This window comes from Trichoderma evansii (assembly GCF_050947405.1).
Source record: "Trichoderma evansii strain SZMC 28006 chromosome Unknown GGI43scaffold_4, whole genome shotgun sequence".
NCBI classification, from domain to species: domain Eukaryota; kingdom Fungi; phylum Ascomycota; class Sordariomycetes; order Hypocreales; family Hypocreaceae; genus Trichoderma; species Trichoderma evansii.
In genome coordinates, this window is record NW_028145202.1 from 1,117,715 (window position 1) to 1,137,450 (window position 19,736).

Consider the following 19,736-nt stretch of genomic DNA (forward strand, 5'->3'; position numbering starts at 1 on the left):
GGAGCAGCGATTCGCGAATGAGAGCTAAGGAGAGCGTGTGTCTGCGATATCGCCGAAACGGCCCCCGTTTATAACCGTTTTCGTGTGGGGATGGTGCTAATGTATAGCTTTACGGACTACGCAGAGTAGTAGTATCAGCATCAGGCGGCGATCAGTCCAGAGCAAAAGTACTGCAGTATTTTGCTAATAGTATTAGGCAAAATGTTCGTAATGCTATCGATGACTCTGCCGTTACGTCCTACGCTCTTGCTCGTATACCAAGGTGCGCTGGTCAGAGCCAAGACGCTTGGGCTGATGCATGAATACGGGTTACGGGGTGATGTATTATCAACATGTTCACCCTGAGGGTCAATGGACGGTGATTGCTTTACCGTATACTGTCGTACGCGCTCGATGAAACGGAGGCATTGTACAAATACTTCGTAAACACAAACCGCTAAAATCGGGATCGCCATCTGTTATGAGTGTCTCGCACCATGGTGAGACAGTGGCAATGAACGGCACCATGCGAGATAGGCTGATACATACATATACCTATGCTCTACCTGCAGTAGGCATGCAGCCAAGACATCAAAAGTCTCCAGTTGTAGAGACACGGACTTTCCTAATGACAGCATGGCAGACGTGCATGTAGCACAGCCGTCGTCTTCTCGGACATGATCAGCGCACTCAAGGCATCAGAATGAGCAGCTTTCCACTCTGTACTACTCACAGTCCAATGTTTACCCATTTACAGAATACCGTGCCTTATCTTTCTTCCCGACTTTTTCCATTCATTGGTGAGAGGGGAGAGCATTGAAGTCAGCTTAGCATTGCTCCTCCGGTAACCCCGAACTACCTACACCCCGCCACAAAAGAAAAGGGGTAACCATCGATGGTGATTGCATGAATGGACGCTCCGGGCGAGAATGACTATATCTACCTACATGTGTGATTTGTGTTGATTTTACAGGCATAAGGGCGATATGATAGCCATATCCCCCTCTTCTCTGACTTGGCCCAGAAGATGCACTGCGTATCAACGACCCAGCTAAGACGCATACTATGGACGACTTCGTACAGATTTCTTTCGATAGCCACGTCATGTTCAAGCTTCTGAAGTAAGCTGAGATAGTGTATATTGGTCACTGGATGCCAGTGACTGCATTGGTCATTCTGCTTGGTGGTGAAAACTTGCCATAGAAGCTACCAAATCATGAATGGCGAGAGCCTTGTGATGACCATATCACGATTAAATTTATCTGCTTATAGAAATCTCTAGGTTTCTACAATTAGGTAAGCTTTCGAATGTATTTTTGCCTCATATGTACGCTTGGTACCAGAAAATTTCCACCTTGGAGTAACAATAATCTCTATTTTCCTTGTATAGAATCCAAACATTGATCCAAGCTTTACCAACAAACGAACAGACGAGCATGATATATACGTGTGAATTGTAGCTCATATAACATGGAATAAGCGGCCTGGCATCCAAGCCTATAATGCCATACTTTCTTTACCTTGAAGAGTTTGTTTCAATGGCACGACCTGCCAGTGGTATTACACTGATGGGGCCTTTCTTCTAGCTCTGTACATGATCCAGCTAAAATCTAACAGCGTGAAAGATATTCTCACCAACTATCTTGCCTTTGGCTCGATAATACTGCCCAGATGCAAAACTCTTCAATACTAACAAAACTCTTTAATACTAACAGAGTATTAAGCTTAAATCAACATTCGAGCAAATGAATGCCACTAGGCCTATTATCTAAGCAGGAGCTTTCTCTGAGCACTTGAGTGAATTGCCTAATCATCAAATTTCAGAGACCCATTTCTGAATACGGAGTAGACCCCACGCCACTTGCAGCTTTTAGCTGCCGGGGATAGCTACGCCACTATCGGACTATTAATGTGATTTGGAGGCCGTGAAGGATACTGATAGGCCACAAATTTGAGAGGCGTCCCTTTTGGGATCTTATCTCATACATCTACGGCGTTGTTAGGCACTTTGGCGCTCAATCAGGACGGCCAGGGACGTTGCATTTACCATCGTCAGCATCGCTATTCTCACGTCTCAACTCTCGAACAATCCCGCTCTCAATTGTGTTATCCAGCGAGGGGCTAGACCGTACAGAGGAATTTAGGCCCGGTCGTCGCATCGATTTATAATAAACAACCCCGATTGATTCGATACTTACGCAAGCATTGCGATTCCTTCACTTCACATGGCTGAATGGCTTCGGCTGTAGATACGAACCAGGACCATGCGCCAGGCGACCTGACGAGCCAGGCTGGGCCATCACCACCTGCAGAGTCCAGCGCAACGCCGCGGCCAAATCGCAGATTGAGCAGACTAAACACCGATCTCTCCTCCAGAGACAGCCGCTCCCAAAGCGAAAGCAATCATGGAAGCGACAACGGCGAAGCGCTGCACAGCGCGCTCTCTAATACGAGCTCGGTCACGTCGCCTCCTCCTTACTGGCCCCATGCCAGCCTTCACCAGCGAAACATCTCGAACATGTCAACCGAGTCTTTCTTACCGGCCGAGGCAATAAGGTTGCGCGACAACGACACGAACGATGACGATAGGAATAGCGCATGCTGGGCGAAGAGCGTGGAGATTACCGACTACATATTTGTGAATGGCAGCAACACCAACATTGGCGCATTCATCGTCTGGAACATCCGAGTCGAAACGCTAAATGTAAGTTATTGCTTCCTTTGCAGAGAGAGTAGTATCGAGGCGCACCATGTGTGCATTTGCGCCAGCTTCGACTACGTCATACAAATAAAAACACGGCATTGACTGACTGAATTTTGCTTGTTCTAACCAGGGAAGCTACATGAATATTCGGAAGCGCTACTCTGAATTCGACGACTTTCGACGCAAATTGACACAATCGTTTCCCAACTTCAGAGCGGCAGTGCCGGAACTACCACCCAAAAGCGCGTTATTCAAGTTCCGGCCCAAGTTTCTAGAAAAGCGCCGTGCTGGCCTACAATATTTTCTAAAGTACGGGAAGATCTAAAACCAATTTATGCGCCTCTGCAGGAACTAACGCGATCCTTATAGCTGTATACTACTGAACCCAGAATTCTCCGGCTCGCCTGTCCTCAAAGACTTCCTATTTGCGTAATCACGCGACGACTTTTTCTCATTTTCTCATCTTTTTTTTTCCTTCCCCGATAGGGCGGGCTCTGGAAAACTGCGCATCGCTTTTAGCCGAAAGGTCCAAAGTAGCACCCACGTGCTGCTGCACGATGAGCTAGATAAATGAGCTTGAGGATTTCCTTTTTAGGTAATATTTCTCTCATCTAATTTTGAGCATGTACTTTTATATTATCATCCTACTAGCTTTTAGTCTTTGTATGCGCCAGAGGGGCCGGGCTTTGTCATGTTATGTACGATAGTTTGCAGTATACTTAATGGTAATGAAAGAATTTGTAATGTTGTAATGATATGTATGAACGTGTATTATATTTGGGAGCGCGGTACTTGCACAGAGATTGATCATGAGGTCACTTGAGTACTAAAATCTGTCAAGATACCTTTATGAACGTTCCTGATGGGTACTATGAACGCCTAAAACATTTCTTGAAACAAGGCGTTGTATACTTTTGGCACTAAAACACTATTCCAACAACCAGCAATAGAAACAGAATCTGGTAAAATCTGCCTTGAACAACTCATCGTACTTCAGAGCGATAAGCCCCTGTATCATTTCGATTAATTCCATACCTATTGCAATGCCAGCTCCTTCTCCTAAGCGCGGGATACCACCCCGTCCGTTTCAATCTTCCAGAATAAACGCGCTGGCTGACAGGAGTATCAGATTCCCATGCGACGACTCCGTAATGCCACTAAATCCGTTCTCTATAATACAGTAAATAATATTCCATAGCCCTACGTGGTCCATCCCCGTTTCCGGAATTCGCGCCATCTCTGCTCCAGCCCGACCTGCACTGCCTCAAACATTGTCGCTCGCGGCGGCCAAACAACCAACACTATTTTGGTTGGCCGAGAATGTCCTGCTTCTGAGACAGGATACTGCAGCAACAGCGCCATAGCAAGACAAAATAAAAAAGAAAAGCAAATCTGAGTTTCTCTTCTCCTACTAGTCCTCTCTTGGCAGCGTAACACACGGATTTGGGCGATCTATGATGCCACTTTGAGATTTCGGAGGATTCTAATATGCATGCGCGGACTACTACGTAGATTAAGTGGCATTGCTAGTGCTACTGCTACTTCGTAGTATTAGAATGACAGCTGCGGCGCCTCCTTGGGACTTTTGCCCTAACAGAGCCACGTTACAATCACCGTTCCTTCTGTTCACTTCCCTTTAGTTTACGTGATCTTTCCGAGCATGAACATCTGTCGTATATATGGGAACAGTAATAGTATAGGCGCATATTTTTGCTGAGATGCAGGTCACGGAGAACCCGTGGTTGATTGGGATTCGTTATACTGCTATTTTGTTCTAAACAAGTCCTATTTTAGTAACAAAATGGCTGGGACCCACGTCACGTCATCTTACTCCATCACTGGATGTAAATAGTGAGACTCAAGGCTGGGATTTATCTGTAATACTTGGACTACAGTGGAATCGCGGCCAGGATACGGTATTCAAGGTTATATTCAGCCTTCCATCTAGTGCGCCTATACTTGCAGATAAGTAGTGGCCGTACTGCTGTGTAACTCAGACCAACATGTCCGCCGGTCTCAGATGGGAGGCGGTGCTCTTGGGTATATATACCATAGTTGCTATTAATTGAGGATCCTGACGCTCTCGGGTCCTTGCGTCACTCCGTCATCGACAGTTATATATGTCCCCAGTTCAGGGGCCTGTGATAAGTGGTCAGCCTCTGATCACATTTTCCCTTCTTCAGCAAAGTTGCAACGGGTTACTGGGTCCGTCAAGGTGGCTACCGTCTCTTTTTTTAGTTCTCATCACTGTCTTAAAGGCCGCCCTCCCGCTTGGTAGTGTGCCTGTAGAACCAGCACCAACAAAGTCCTAAACCCTGCAGCCGAACATCGAGCAGTCTCTTCTCCTCTTGAGCGCCAAGGGCCCATCCGGGCAACCCGAATGACGAAGGCGGCTCCCAACTTTGTATAAAATCGACGTCGCCTCTCACAAACAGCTCCGTCCATGAGATAAAACAGTGTCGATAATTCTAGTGTTTGCCTTTTTTCCCCGCAGCCCCGCGGAGGTTTGGTCTCCCACGGGAGGTGCCGGGCATCATGACTACCTCTAGCTTTACCTCTAGTTTCACGACCCTCACCTCATCCTCAACAAAATCACAGCAGTACATGGATTCACTGGTACCGCCGTCCCAAGATCAGTTTGAGCGCATCGCTCGTGTGCAGGAGGGGAAGGAGGAGGAAATTAGGCAAAGGTTCAAGCATCAGAGGCAAAAGTCGCTCCAAGAAAGCAGGCGGAGTCTGCAGTCGAACAGGAGCGATGAGATGAGAGATGCTGCACGCATCATTCAGAAAACGTTTCGGGGCTACCGAGCAAGGAGAGAGATGAGCGGGTTTACTTTGGATCCGAGCACAAGATGGATAACTGCGATTCGGGAGGCACAGTTCCGCGAAACAACGCGACCTCGAAGTCGGCCGCTCACCGGCGTAAGTCAAGATACATTGTCGCTTGGAGATATGCCCGATTTCCATGCATCAACCGCACGATCAAAGTGGAAGAAGCTGAGCATGGTTGCTCTGCGGGCCGGTCACGATGATGAAGAGGAAGAATCCGACTCGGATTGCTCATCTGGATCGGCGAGCCTATCGTGTCACGAAAAAGAAGAGTTACGGCGACTTCGTGAAGAAGCTAATGCTCAGCGACGAAAAACTGCCCTCACGCTGGGTTTGCAGTACTGGTTAGAAATAGTAGACCAAAAGCACCGATATGGTACAAACCTGCGCATGTATCACGAAGAGTGGAGGAAAGCCGACACCAATGAGAATTTCTTCTATTGGCTCGACTATGGGGAAGGCCGGTATATATCGCTCGACACTTGCCCACGAGAGCGACTCGAGAGGGATCAAGTACGGTATTTGTCGCGAGAAGAGCGCCAGTACTACTTGGCCACGGTCGACGACCAAGGCCGGCTATGCTGGGCCAAAAACGGAGAGCCCATCGACACATCAGAAAAGTATAGGGACAGTATATACGGTATCGTCCCTGTAGACGACCCAGCACCACCCTATCGACCGATGAAGGAGCATCCGAATCCCTACGCCGAATCAGCTAGTGGAATGACTTCCAACGCATCCACGTCATATCTTGATTCGAACCATGAGCAGCATCGCGCGGACCGTCATGCTAACCCAGTGCCCGATCAACGAGATATTAAAAAGGTGAAACAGTTCTCTGCGACGACAACGCTAAACAAACTGCTCCGTAAGACGGTCAGAGACGGTACTTGGATCTTCGTCGCCGACACTTCGTTCAGGCTTTACATAGGCATCAAACAGGCGGGTGCCTTTCAACACTCATCGTTTCTCCAAGGCGCCCGAATATCCGCGGGAGGTCTCATCAGTATCAAGAATGGCAAGCTCCACTCTCTCTCTCCGCTGAGCGGGCATTATCGCCCACCAACCTCCAATTTCCGTGCCTTTGTTCGGAGCCTAAAGGTTGAAGGTGTTGATGTCGGACATGTGACGATATCGAAGGCATATGCCGTTCTTCTAGGCTTGGAGACATATACCAAGTCACGGCGTGTGGGCAAGGATCTTATGCACAAGATGATCCACCGGAAGAACAAAGTGATACATCCAAAGGAGATGAAGAAGAAGGAGGAGGAGGAAGTAGATACCAGCAAGAGTGCGCAGAAAGAAAGGGAAATTCTGGAAAAGGAGAAGCAGCAAGCGGTGGCCGAGAAGCACGCTCTTGTGGAAGAGACTGCAGCCAAGGCAATGGAGAAGCTGCATCTTGTGCCTTCAGCAGCTGGTGAAGAATCTCAGAAGAGGACTGTCACATATCTTTAGCATTTGGAAGGCATGTTACCTGGTTGGGCGCAAGTTCATAGGCTTGCATTTTGGTCTGCACGCATAAATACCCTGGGACTGGCTAGATAGAGCGAGTTTATATTTGAATTTAGCGTTATAATACGGCTGGATAAGAAGTTCAGCTTTATGATTCAGTTTCAAATCGTTTCTCCCGGGTAGTCTAGAAATGTGAGCCATCCTAGTTGTATAAGCAATGAAGCAACGGATGCTTCTTTGCAAAGCAAAAAAAAAAAATCGTTGTCGTAGTTAACATCAATCTTAGCATGGATAATATTATAATCTATTAGACCCATCTTCAGGTAGCTCTTGTGTTGTCTAAAAACCATCTCTTCTCAACCTGTAACAGCAATTTCTCCTAGAGAGTAAGACGGAATATCCGACTGCTGGGCAAGTTGTGAGGTGGAGCACTTGGCGCCAAATGTTGGTTGATTCTTTTTCCAGCAAGCAGCGCAGCAGATTTCAAATGCCCTGAAAAGGGGCTGGGCACTGCTAACATTAGTGAGCTGGTGCCCTGTAAGGTCGCTGGGTTATAGGCGGCACGGGGCAAGAGCTACTGGGACAACTCGCTAAAATCTACTAAACTCCATGACGCGCAGGCGCTAGAGCGCCCCCTTCCGCTGCCCGAAAAAAAAAAAAAAAGGCGTAGGAGGAAAGGTGCAGTTGAGCGTCAAACGTCACGTCGCACGAAACAATCGGCATCAGTGCATCGAGCAAAACATCGAGGCAACGCGTGTCCCGACAGCGACAGCGACCTCTCCAGCCGCCCTGAAGAAACATGACAGGCGTGATCCAGCTCGCCAATGGCCTCCATCACCCGCTCCAACCGGCGAGCTGAGGGCCTTCACCTCTATGACCGTAACGTGAACGCCAGCGGCCCCCTCACGCGCTCGGCGCCAGGGCCAAACTCGTCCAGCTTCCACCACGGCGGCGCTGCGGCGGGCGGTCGCACAAAGCGAGCCCTCGACGTGGCCGAGCGCGAGTTCGAGGCCATTCGCCACAAGAAGACGAGGATCGCCGTCGAGATTCTCGCAAAGCCCCAGCTGCCTCTCGAGTCTGTGAATGTACAACCGCCCCCGATACCGCGACGAGCCGCTGTGGCGAGCAGCGCAAGTAGGCCGCCTCCTGCCCCTGTGCAGCCCACCATCAAGCCCCCAGCGGCGCCCATAGCCGCAGAACCGCAGAGCTCCAGCTCCAGCTCCAACCTGACGAAACATCAGGCGAAAGTAATAAATGGCATCAAACACGAGCTGGACCGGCTGCAGCCTCGCCAGGACGATACTAAGGAGCAGGGCCGCAAGCTGCGGTCGCAGGAGGCGACCCGTTTCAAGAGCGAGCTCTCAGCTTATTTCCCGGACTACGATGAAGTAATAGGGAACGACCCCAAAGAAGAATGTGAGCAGCCCTGTCTATCCGCCTCCGAAATAGCCGTGCCAATTCCCTTGCCACGATTTTGAAGTTTTTACTGCTGTTATACAATATGCAACTGTTTTTCTGACGAACTGATTCATCAGATTTACTAAACCCTGAAACGCCGATTATTATTATCGATACCAGTCTGTCGCGCGCGATCCCCGATCCTCCTCGCAATGCACCTCGACCCCAGCATCGAGCCCCAGGTAGCATTGACTTTCCAGTCAGAGGATACGGCGATGCACTATTCACAGACGTATTCGACTCTCAACGCATCGATTTTGGCTTTCTAGAAGCCCAGCATAAGAACAAAAATATAGAAGATCCCCTACCCGACGGCTTATTCGAGCCCATTCATAAAAAGGCCGAGCGAGTTGAGCGATCGATCCGCAATACTGAGAAAGGCCGAGCACAACATGAGAAGGACCAAATCATCCGGCTGCTGGAAGGCCTTCAAGGCCATGACTGGCTGAGAGTCATGGGCGTCAGTGGCGTCACAGAGACGAAGAAGAAGAAGTTTGAGCCTGCCAGGATGCATTTCATCAAAGGCTGTCAGGCTATATTGGCCAAATTCCGTAATTGGAACCTAGAAGAGAAGCGGCGAAAGCTTGAGAAGGAGAAAGCATTGGCAGAAAAGGCTGAGCAAGAAGATGAAACTGACGAGAGCGAGGATGAATCCCAGGAGAGCCGGGATGACCATTCCAAGCAGAGTGATGAAGAGAATGGGGATGGGGGTGAAGGCGAAGTCGAAGGCGAGGACGAGGACGAGGACGACGCCGGAGATGAAGATGAAGATGAAGACGACGTTGAAGAAGACGAGCCTTCTCAAGACGATACTAGCGAGACGTCATCACCGGCTAAGCAACTTCGACGAGAGGCGAGGGCAAGATCAAAGCTGGCGGCGGCAAATTCTAAAAAGCCGCGAGTAGCTAACAAACCTACACCGCCGATAACCCCCCCCGAGCCTCCAAAAGAGTTTAAATCCTTTTTCACTAAGAAGTACGAGCGTGACAGCGCGCTCAACCGGCAACGGCGAACAGGGAGAAAGGTTCTTGCCTGGGGCCACCCGCTTCCCGAAATTGCTGAGGCCGACTTCGAACTGCCAGAAGAATATCGGGATGAGGAGACGCTAAAGGTACGGGAAAGGAAGAAGCGTAGAGATAGGCGAGAGTTGCGGACTTCGAAATAACTTCGAAATCATTGTCACGGGGCGTCATCGGGAGGGGAATGGAAGAACAGGGTTCGGTGGGCGTCTAAGGGTCTGATTTGTAGGGCGTTTGGTGGTTTCAAGGTCATATATTGGAGATGATGGCCCAGCAATTTTTAGCAGCTCTTGTAAGATTATACCAAAGCATCAATGCACCATGTACCTGAGAGTGTACCATTCTCAGGGCAATTCTTAAACTGTAATAAAGAAGAAAAAACAAAGATAACATGAATATCAGTGGTCGAAACGAGCATGTGATTGGAGGTGCCGAAGTAAATGCTACTATGACACCGATGAATGACTAGGACGGTGACAAATATCTGCAAACGCTTGGAGGTTAAAAACATAGATACTCAAATGATATAAGAAGTACGCTATGTAATTATTTATTAATTTTTGGAGGGTGTAAATTTCAGCGGCAATGGCGTATTAGTGTAGTAGAGTTTTGGCCTCTACGTCAATGTAACTTGGCTTAGTGAGGTTTGGGCTGGCTGGGTGCGGCAGGCAAGCAGCAAACAGAGGTGCATGGTCCGTGCTCCTCAAGCTTCTTTCGTGAGAGACGCGCCACCACTCTGGCAATTTGTTCAGCCAACGTATCCGTCATAGCTTTCTGCGGCCCTGCCTTTCCAGCATCTTCCGTATTTCTTTTTCTTTTTCGGATTGGAGTTTGGCGATCTAATTCCTTGCGTCATTTTCATCATTGTCACCGCTTCCTCGCCTCGGCCATACATACTCCTTGCGACTGAAGACCAACCACCTTGAGCGACGACCGGACGACGTGCGATGAAGCGGATGGTGATCTGGTAGCTCTCACTCTCTTCTCAGATGCGCTCGCGACAAATTCATCGAGCTCGATGCAGTGACTTTACAATTTGAAGCTCGCTAGAGCCGCGCCGCTCCCGACTCTCCCCGTTCTCCAATCCCTCTTACTCCAGTCGCTATCGCGGCCATGGCTGCGTTTACCAGCGGCACCAACTCAACACCAGACATGGAAGAGCAGGCGTTATCACAGCATCCCCTGCTAGACGGGCGAGATGGATTACCACCAATCGAGGACCGGTCGGTGCTCGGATATTTCGTTATCAAGCAGGAAGTCAGCCTTGAAGTCAACTTTCGAGATCGACGCATCGATGGCTCAACAGATATTTTCATAGTCACTTTCACGGATAGGGCTTCCGAAGAAATCCTTCTCGACGCTGCGCAGTGCGAAATCGACACAGATAACATTACGGTTACCGAAATGCGAGAGGTACAAGGAGAGGCTGTTGAAGGGCAGAAACGCAAGGTGACTGCCGAATACCGCGATCCATATCAGAAGTTAGTGCACCCCAAGGGCTGGAACTGGCGGGCCGACCATCATGATCTTCGCCGTATCCGCGCTCGTTCGGTTTTCCATAGCCGCAGGACCGACATGCCCGCCGAAAATAGAGAATTCGAGGGCTGTACGCCGGTTTACGGCTCGTTGAAGGTGAATCTTCGCGGCAAAGGAGAGCAAGAACGTCCGAGGTTGATTATCAGAAAATCAACAACAAATCTGGATAGCCTGGAAAGATCTCACAAGCAATTCAAGATTACCGTGCCCTTTACAAACAAAAACCCGAGAGATGGCCTACATTTTGTTGGCGTTGATCCGCTGGATAACAGATTTACACACATGTATACTCGCCATTCGATCCAGCCAGGAACTGCGTGCTGCATTTTCCCCTGTGTCGACGATCATGGCGCCCGGTGTGACTGGAGGATATCCATCAAGTACCCCCGGACTCTTGGCGACGCCCTTCAACAAGCTCTTGCAACGCAGAAAGATGGCCCATCCCACAACGGTGTCGAGAAGTCTCAAGTCGATGGCCATGATCTTCACTTTAGGCTGGCTGAGGAAGATAAGCTGCGGGAAATGTCCGTGGTCTGTTCTGGTTTCTTAATGGAAGAGACCACTGACCCCGATGACGACCACAAGAAGATTATGATATTTGAGCCAGAGAAGCAAGTCTCTGTACAAAAGCTTGGGTTTGCCATAGGCCCCTTTGAGCATATCAACCTCTCTTCAGAATCCCGAACTGAAGAAGATGAAGTGAAGCTCGGAATGAGCGCACTGAAAATCCATGCATACTGTTTACCTAACCGGGCAGACTGGGTTCGCAACACTGCTGCGGCTTTAACTATGGCTGCTGATTTCTTTACCTACACATTTGCCAAATATCCCTTTGGCAATTTCAAGCTCTGTTTCCTCGACGATATGGTAGAGGACACAACAGTTCTTCACTCACTGGCTTTTATAAGCAATCGACTCTTATACCCCGAAGACATCATAGATCCAGAAATTGAGACGACGAGGAAAATTGTTTATACTCTAACATCTCAATGGATAGGGATCAACATGATCCCGAATACACGAAACGATATGTGGCTTGTGATTGGACTAGCTCATTATATGACGGATCTATTCATGAAAAAGCTCTGCGGCAACAATGACTACAGGTTTCGGATGAAAATGTTGGCGGATAAACTTGTCGAGACTGATATTGGTCGACCCTCTCTATCAGATCTTGGCCCCAGCCTCCACCTGGGCGAATTTGAGATGGAGTTCATGGCCTTGAAAGCACCAATTGTGTTCTTTATTCTTGACAAGCGGCTCAGTAAAGCGTCTGGTGGCCACGGGTTGACTCGCATTCTCCAGAAACAGCTGACCAGGGCTCAGATTGAAGCCAGTGATAAGTTTCTCATTCTTGACTCTGAAAAATTTAGAGCTACATGTGAGAAAGCTGCCAAATACCGCCTCGAAAGCTTTTGGAATCAATGGATCCATGGTTCAGGCTGTCCGAGATTCGATGTCAAGGCAAAATTCAATAAGAAGCGGCTTTGCGTGGAACTGATGTTGATACAGACACAGCAACAAACCATTAAAAAGACTGAGCTCAGTAAAGACGAATTCTTACGAGCTATCAAAGAGCGAAGGGCGGATCTTAAGACTGGTGAAACACAGCCATTGTTTACAGGGCCCATGACTGTCCGGATCCATGAAGCCGATGGAACCCCTTACGAGCATATTTTAGAGATTCGAGAGGATGCTGCTCGTTCTACAAAATTCGAAATCCCCTATAATACGAAGTATAAACGTTTAAAGAGAACACGTCGCATGAAAGAGAAGCACAATGCAGGCGCAAGCATGGAGATACCTGAAAATACTGATGACGCTCTGCTCTACTGCCTTGGAGACGTTCTGCAAAGCCCAGAGGATCTTCGCGACTGGGAACTTATAGAATGGGACCCAGAAACCGAACGGAAAATGGACCAAGAGTCCTACGAGTGGATTCGCGTTGATGCCGACTTTGAATGGGCGTGCAGCATGAACAGAACTCTTGAACCATACATGTATGTGTCTCAACTCCAGCAGGATAGGGATGTTGTTGCCCAGCAAGATGCGATGCTGTACCTGTCGACTGGCCCGCTTCATCCGATTGCCTCAGGATTCCTTGTACGAACACTTGTTGATCGTCGCTATTTCCACGGCATCCGAACTATGGCAGCGAAAGCCCTGACCAGGCAGGCCAATATCAAGGACATTCCGATGCTGGGACTCCGGCAGTTGATGCGGGCTTTTCGCGACATGTTTTGCTATGATCAAACAAATCAGCCTCTTCAAAATGATTTCTCTGATAAGAGACAGTACAATGTCCGGTGTTCAATTATTAGAGCCATCTCTGAGGTCAGGGATGGCACAAATTACTGTCCATTCGAAGCCCGACAGTTTATTTTAGACCAACTGCTCTTCAATAACAACGAGAACAACCCGTACTCTGACCATCATTACATAGCTTTGCTAGTTGAAGCGCTGGCTACATCGCTTATTCCTGCTCAGGCAGATGAATGGTTCAAGCGCCAAGTCAAAATTCCTACCGAAGAGGAACGCCGTTTTCTTGAAGAGGCAATGGAGCAGATTGAACGAGTTCTCAGACGCGATGAGTGGACACATTCTTACCAGAATATTTGGACCATCGCAGGCTTGGATGCGAAGCAGCGTCTCATGAAAGCAGAAGTGATACCCATTAATTACGCTGAATTTGGCCAGTATCTGCTGGATGGAACAAACGATCTTATTCGCATCAAGTGTTTTGAAGCTCTAATCGATCTTGGGGCGCTGATGGATCCGACCGTTTTTACTTTCCTGTTCTACTCTCTAATGACAGATCGATCACCTTTTGTTCGTGACAAACTTATTCAAGCGGTGGCTCGGGGGCTTGCTGCGATTGCATTCGGTGAATACTCAAAGGCTGTTAAGAATGAGCCTGCCCAGGATGAAGCGGATGCTTTGCTGCTTATTCAAGATAGTGCTGAGGAAGTGGCGGCCAGAAAGGAAAAGTTTGCTCGAAAAGAAAACCTGGATGCTGCGCTCAAAGCTTTGAGAAAAGAGATGGAAGAGACATACACCGGTGACGAGAGGCATTACAGCACCGCCATGCGTAAGGCGTTGGACCATCCCAGTCTTGGACGGGCTGAAATCGAATCGTTGCTTGATCTAGCAGCCATGATGTTTGAGGAAGCGAGAAGCTGGGTGCTCACGCTCAACTTGCCCAAGGGCTGGAGGGTGGAGCGCCCTGTGGTTCAGCTTTCGGACAGAGTAAGTTATTATATATATTCCCCTCTCTTTACTTTGACATACGGGTAATCTGACTCTTAATAGCTTATGGTGAACTTTAAGTCTTATTATAAGACGAAGTTGAAGAATGCAGTGGCAGTGGCAGTGGCAGTGCCTGCACCACGGGCTCCTGCGCCTGAGGTCAAGCTACCCCCTCCTTTGCCAAGATCATCATCTATCAAGATAAATACAAAGGCCTCGCAGCCGCCGCCACCGCAACCACAGCCATCTCAGCCGGCCAAACCTGCAGCTGTTTCTAAGCCAACGCCTCCTGCAGATACCATTATTGCGGCTCCAGGGCCTTCTCGTCCTTTGAATGGCACTAGCTCGCTTCTCAAAACTGGCGTTAAGCTCGAGTCTCAGTCAGGGGTGCTGGCAAAACGGCCTCGGCCAGAAAAGGGCGATCAAGTATCAACACCAAAGAGACCCAAGGTGGAACAACAGTCGTCATCAAGTTTCGATAAGATCACTGCTCTTCCGAAAAAGCGGCGCATTGTCACTCTCAAAACGTCCAATCCAAAGCGACTCGCTGTCATTCTTGGTCACACAAAGACTCTTTCTTCAATTCCTAACAGGACGGCTTTACCTTCTGGGGTTCCCAAGGAGCAGCCTGCCCTCGGATTGGCCAAGGATATCAATGCTCTAAAGCCTGCGCGTAAGCCGCTGCCTTCTGGAGACATTGTGAGGAAACCCTTGCCAATTGGCGGCTCATCTTCGAGCCTCTCGAGCCTTTCAGGTTCCCAGACTAGCAAGATCTTTGCGAAGCATCGTCCCCCAATGCCTGGGCCAAAATCGCATAGCAAATCACCCAGCAAATCTCCAAGCAAATCGGCTACTCCACCTGTGCCTAGTCAACCCGCAGCGGCAGCGGCCCCGGCACCTGCTCCAAGCGCACGTCCCAAGATCAAGATTATCAGAAAGCCCCAGCCAGCTCCTCCTGCGCCATGAAGCAGTGTTACCAATCTGGATGAGGAGCAATGGAAATAACCAAAGAAATAATAAAAGAGAGAGAGAGAGAGAGAGAGAGAGAAAGAGAGAAACACGGGAACATTTGAAAGCTGGTAGTCTCGAATACATCCAATAAAAAAAAAGAAATAATTCTATGAGAAGGTTCTGTTTTTTTTCCTATGCGTCGGGGGTGATGGAATTTGTACGCTTTGATACCTTTCTTTTCTCTTTTCCATTCTTTACTCTCTCGTGAGAGTACCTCAATTTGTATTTACCGGCATTATTATGGCGTTTCAGGAAAGGGGACGGGACGTATGAACGACTTTTTCACAATGCTCTATGGGAGTTGGGCGGTCATTAAGACGATAGTAAATCCGGGATGGAGCGAGACTTGGGCTAGGAGGAGGGGTTTAATACGCGTCTGTGATAGAAAAGCAATATGGCGACAAGCTTTATGATATAATTTGAACTGATGTGTACAAAACTTGATCGATATATATTCTTGAAGTGATACTTGGGATGCCATGGCTTGTGGACGCTGCTGCTTCATCTGATCGACCAGCCCAAGGAACTGACTCAATACATACAAACTACATTTACGATTTCACGTTCGCGGGTGTACTTGTAGCCGATGGGCATAGCGTGTATTATCGTTGGCAGTGGCCCATATCTCTGTCTATCTTTATAGGGTATAAAACGAACATGGGCTGTAGCTGAAAAGCGTTTCCAAGAGTTTGACGAGACATGCTCAATCTCATCTTGTAACCAAAAAAACAAACCTGCCGCCGCTCCAGATATCCAGTTGGGTAAATTGGTTTACCGTTAACCGTTCTATGCTTTGACATTTTCCTCCCTGCCCCATCGTGCAGTCTCATCGCCGTCCTTCCATTCTCGTTCAACATAGCCAATCTGCTGCTTGACTTTCTGAACCGTCTCCTTGTCACCAGTGTTCTTTCCAGAATTATCACTGTTGATATTTGTCAGCCAGTGGTCTACATTGGGCATCTTGCGTTACTGAGGAACAAAAAACTTACCTGATTTTGACAGCTGGCCGGCCAGCAGCTGAGCTGAGTTTAATAACAATATTTAGTGGTACTGACTTGGTTCCAGTCTTAAGGTGCGTAAAGTCGTTTGTTAAGAAGGTGCCGACACCAAAAGATGGCTGGAAGCCGTACTTTTGAGAAATCTGCAGATACTCCAAACAGCTGTCGATGTTCAAGGAGTCAGAAAACACAATGACCTTCTTATCCTTGATACCTTGCGCATCGTAGTACTCGCGCAGCATCTTAACGTATTCGGCGGGGTCTCCGGAATCTTGTCGTACTCCCGTAAACATCTCGGCGTATGTCTTCATGCTTCCATCAGCCTTCTGGAAGACTTCAGGGCCGAAGCCGCCGTCGACCGGACGGATGGGCAGGCTAAATGCCCTGAGGAACTCTTGCGTGCCAAAGGTATCTGTCAGAGCAATGGCCAGGTTAGAGCCGAAAGAGCTGACCCAGTGACGCAGAGCCTCTTCAGTTGCCTTGGTGTAGTCATTGGTTATGGCGGCTATTCCCATAAACCACTCATGGGCTACAGTACCGACAGGAGGGATGCCGAAGCGCATAGCCAAGTGGACATTACTCGTGCCAGTCAACTTTCCAGGGAAACCCTTTGCAGCCGCCTCCTTTGATGCCTTGACCAAGCCGCGGAATACCAGTGCTTGGGTGTGGTAGTCACGGCGTCTTCGGGTTCCGAATTCGGAAGTGGTGCATCCAGCTTCAAGAAGGCGTAGACCCTTCTCAAAAGCCTTTTCTTCCTGTCCTCCGTAGTTCCAGTCTGTGTCGATGAAGCGGAAATAAGCCTCAGAAGTAAGCGCTAATATAGGGATCTCATAAAGAATCGTGTCGGACCAAGTGCCCTTAATCTCCATGTGGACGTCGCCAACATCCGAGTCAGAGCCCGTGTCCTCTCCGACGGGGGTGAAGGTGGTGAAAACCTGCTCCCGAGGTCGCAGCCGGAAGTCCTTGAGGAATTCGAGATAATCAGGAGTTAAGTACTTGCAGTGCTCCTGCAAGAATCGGTACTCCTCGTCAGACAGCGAGATGTAGCCGAGCTCTGTCAGGATACGTTAGTATGCACGCAAAAGTGTCTCGAAAGAAGCATTGCGTAACATTGCCTTAGGAAAAAAAAAGTACATACTGCGGATCTGCTCCTCTAGCCATTTGAAAGCAGCTCTGGAGAGCTTCTTGTCGGGGGTTCTGTTGGTGAAAGCATAGGTCACAGGAACGTCCTTGAAGAACTTGAAGACGGCACATTGCATCGTCAGCTTATACAAGTCTGTGTCTAGGAAGGAGATGACCCCCTCCGGGAAGGGAGAAGAGCTGTTGAAGTCCATGGCTGGAGATCAAAAAAACGAGGGGAAGTGCTATGGTGCGACGATGATGATTATTTAGAAGAAATGATTCATCAAGGTCCTTAGTTCCAGGAAAAGTGTTTTGGGTTAAGTTTAGTCTAAGTTCAGCTACCACTGGCGGGGGCGCTCAAGAGTTGCAAGTTGCTGCTGATAAATTTAGGAACTGTCCACCTTATTCCGAAATGATACCGCTTGGCGCCCTTCGGTTTTAGAACGAGTCCAGATGCCGTGCTTGTGCACGAGATATTTACTTCAAGCTGTTGCAGGGTGCTGCCTAGCTTGCTACAGCTCTTTTCTTCATCCTACATATGAACGTACTAAGGTGTACCTTGCAGGTCTAGTAGCTCTAAATCATACGCCTAATGTACTCCTTACTACTTGGGCGGGCGAGTATTGCGTGGTATTTGAGACATAGTGAAGAGACGGATGGCTTTTTCCCACTGGATCCTGGGTGAGAGTACAACAACATGTTCTGATTCTCTAATAACCTATTTCGATCAATATTAATAATCTAAAGCTAGCCGTATGCATGAACTAAACGCTGTAAACAATTCACCGGTAAGTCTCTCAAGGGTCCTCTAGTGGTCTGGTAGCTTATTTGCACACCCCATGATATCATGGCTAGCGACGGCGCCGAATTCCGCTGCGCCAGAACTGAGATAAGGGAACAACGATGATCCGCGCCTTCAAACAGAGCTAAAAACCTGCCGCGAGGCACGAATTCCGCTTCAGAGCTTATCAGCACGTGATGAGGAAGCCTCCGCGGCACGCCCAGGCGATGGCTGTCAGATCTCGTCACCCTTTGAATTCGGAGCTACCCAGGTTTGCACCGGTACAAAATTGTGTGCCCCCCAAAGTTTTTTGCTTGTTTGCTATCGCCGTGTCGTTCTTTTGATCAAATCTTGTCTTGAGGTTCGAGCTTCCATGTAGGAGCACACCGGCTCAGCTGTGCCTATAAGCTGTAAGTCGTTTCTCTCTTCTGCTTTCGCGCGACAAAGAGATCTAGCCGAACAATCTCCTGAGCCGGCTGTCAGGTGTGGATGGGCAAACATTAACAAAGAGCTGTTGCTTGCCGACGTGGTTCTCCGAGAGAGAGCCCGTAATTTTTGCCTTCTCCTGCTAGATGTCGCCTTCAGCTCTCCCATTTCAAATTTTGCTAATTAAAATCCTTATCGGCAGATCAGCATGAATAGCCAGAATCTACACGGCCACGGCGGCGGCGCGCCGTACGACCGAGAGCGCGATATGGATGAACGACATCGCGCCATCCAACAGCACGAAGAAATGGCTCGCCGCGACCAAGAACGAGATAGAGAGCGTGAGCGAGAACGAGACAGCGAACGTTACCCGCCGGCACCGCACCAGAGCAGCGCCGGCTCAATCCCCATTCACCAGCCGGTGGCCTCGCGGATCCCCGGTGCCATACATAGTCCCGGAGGACTGCTCGCAAATCATAATGGCAACGCGCCGCCCATCCCTCTCGGCGCTCCGTCGGGACCGCTGGGTAACTTTGGAGGGCCTTTGCAGGGCGAGCATGGACGGCCGATCCAGCACGGCGGACCGGGTGGTGCCAACGGGCAACACCAAATGTTCGCATCGATGTCTCATACACAACCACCTCCCAACGGCTCCCAGGCGGCGCCTGGCGGTGGTATTTTCGGTGGGCCTTTGCAGCCGCAACACCAACAAGAAGGAGGGCGGGGAGGCCAACAGAATGCGTCGATGGTTGGCGTAGCTCCTGGCGGGCACCAGATTCCCGGTGGAATCACACAGGGCCAGCAGCCTATTTTGAATGTAAGTGGCTGCATTTTCCTTTTGCATACTTATGCGTTTGAGTTTGTACTTTTTTTCCGCCGCCGTTTGAGTGGAGTGAATACAAGGTCAAGTGAATGGCTTTGTAGCCTGCAGATGGCCTTGGAGTGGCAGCCAGCCGCTGTGGAGGTGACAAGCAGAAATGGCTTTCAGATCTGATTCACTCTTGGGTGCTCGCATCTTTCTCCCCCTCTCTTATCAGCATCGAGCTCGTTTGCCTCCATCTTTTCTGGATAGAGGAATGCCCATTATTTTCTTTCTCTTCCTCCTTTGCCTCTGCTGCCTACCCATCCCCCACCCGACAATCAGATATGCATGCGTTGTAACGGCTGCATGAACA

General features: G+C 49.2%; 5 protein-coding genes across 5 annotated transcripts; 4 read left to right on the forward strand and 1 right to left on the reverse strand.

Annotated features, from left to right (window-relative positions):
* The first annotated feature begins 1,649 nt into the window (after positions 1 to 1,649).
* On the forward strand, positions 1,650 to 3,227 carry GGI43DRAFT_290551 (Phox homologous domain-containing protein). Its single transcript, XM_083201381.1, has 3 exons — positions 1,650 to 2,683; positions 2,814 to 2,992; positions 3,053 to 3,227. Exons 1-3 carry the CDS (start codon positions 2,213 to 2,215, stop codon positions 3,114 to 3,116), a joined length of 714 nt encoding a protein of 237 aa, XP_083063352.1. The 5' UTR covers positions 1,650 to 2,212; the 3' UTR covers positions 3,117 to 3,227.
* Positions 3,228 to 7,281: 4,054 nt separating this feature from the next.
* Positions 7,282 to 9,979, forward strand: GGI43DRAFT_398134 (something about silencing, SAS, complex subunit 4-domain-containing protein). Its single transcript, XM_083205193.1, has 2 exons — positions 7,282 to 8,380; positions 8,500 to 9,979. Exons 1-2 carry the CDS (start codon positions 7,789 to 7,791, stop codon positions 9,585 to 9,587), a joined length of 1,680 nt encoding a protein of 559 aa, XP_083063353.1. The 5' UTR covers positions 7,282 to 7,788; the 3' UTR covers positions 9,588 to 9,979.
* Positions 9,980 to 10,191: 212 nt separating this feature from the next.
* GGI43DRAFT_398135 (transcription initiation factor TFIID subunit TAF2) lies at positions 10,192 to 15,264 on the forward strand. The gene is made up of 2 exons (XM_083205194.1): positions 10,192 to 14,223; positions 14,287 to 15,264. Exons 1-2 carry the CDS (start codon positions 10,555 to 10,557, stop codon positions 15,187 to 15,189), a joined length of 4,572 nt encoding a protein of 1,523 aa, XP_083063354.1. The 5' UTR covers positions 10,192 to 10,554; the 3' UTR covers positions 15,190 to 15,264.
* A 554-nt stretch (positions 15,265 to 15,818) lies between these two features.
* Positions 15,819 to 17,833, reverse strand: GGI43DRAFT_398136 (nicotinate phosphoribosyltransferase). Its single transcript, XM_083205195.1, has 3 exons — positions 17,371 to 17,833; positions 16,224 to 17,286; positions 15,819 to 16,156 (listed from the first exon to the last, which is right to left on the reverse strand). Exons 1-3 carry the CDS (start codon positions 17,564 to 17,566, stop codon positions 16,021 to 16,023), a joined length of 1,395 nt encoding a protein of 464 aa, XP_083063355.1. The 5' UTR covers positions 17,567 to 17,833; the 3' UTR covers positions 15,819 to 16,020.
* Positions 17,834 to 18,306: 473 nt separating this feature from the next.
* On the forward strand, positions 18,307 to 19,678 carry GGI43DRAFT_290989 (uncharacterized protein). The gene is made up of 2 exons (XM_083201386.1): positions 18,307 to 18,545; positions 18,769 to 19,678. The coding sequence occupies exon 2, from the start codon at positions 18,770 to 18,772 to the stop codon at positions 19,553 to 19,555; it is 786 nt and encodes a 261-aa protein (XP_083063356.1). The 5' UTR covers positions 18,307 to 18,545; position 18,769; the 3' UTR covers positions 19,556 to 19,678.
* The last annotated feature ends 58 nt before the right edge of the window (positions 19,679 to 19,736 follow it).

Bases quoted from the DNA above. Each gene is read 5' to 3' on its own strand.
- GGI43DRAFT_290989 (XM_083201386.1), top strand. From the start codon at position 18,770: ATGAATAGCCAGAATCTACACGGCCACGGCGGCGGCGCGCCGTACGAC.
- GGI43DRAFT_398134 (XM_083205193.1), top strand. From the start codon at position 7,789: ATGGCCTCCATCACCCGCTCCAACCGGCGAGCTGAGGGCCTTCACCTC. The intron at 8,381-8,499 runs GTGAGCAGCCCT...CTGATTCATCAG, and splicing joins GAACGACCCCAAAGAAGAAT to ATTTACTAAACCCTGAAACG.
- GGI43DRAFT_290551 (XM_083201381.1), top strand. From the start codon at position 2,213: ATGGCTTCGGCTGTAGATACGAACCAGGACCATGCGCCAGGCGACCTG. The intron at 2,684-2,813 runs GTAAGTTATTGC...TGTTCTAACCAG, and splicing joins TCCGAGTCGAAACGCTAAAT to GGAAGCTACATGAATATTCG. The intron at 2,993-3,052 runs GTACGGGAAGAT...CGATCCTTATAG, and splicing joins GGCCTACAATATTTTCTAAA to CTGTATACTACTGAACCCAG.
- GGI43DRAFT_398135 (XM_083205194.1), top strand. From the start codon at position 10,555: ATGGCTGCGTTTACCAGCGGCACCAACTCAACACCAGACATGGAAGAG. The intron at 14,224-14,286 runs GTAAGTTATTAT...GACTCTTAATAG, and splicing joins TGGTTCAGCTTTCGGACAGA to CTTATGGTGAACTTTAAGTC.
- GGI43DRAFT_398136 (XM_083205195.1), bottom strand. From the start codon at position 17,566: ATGGACTTCAACAGCTCTTCTCCCTTCCCGGAGGGGGTCATCTCCTTC. The intron at 17,287-17,370 runs GTATGTACTTTT...GTATCCTGACAG, and splicing joins GCTAGAGGAGCAGATCCGCA to AGCTCGGCTACATCTCGCTG. The intron at 16,157-16,223 runs GTAAGTTTTTTG...AAATATCAACAG, and splicing joins CGGCCAGCTGTCAAAATCAG to TGATAATTCTGGAAAGAACA.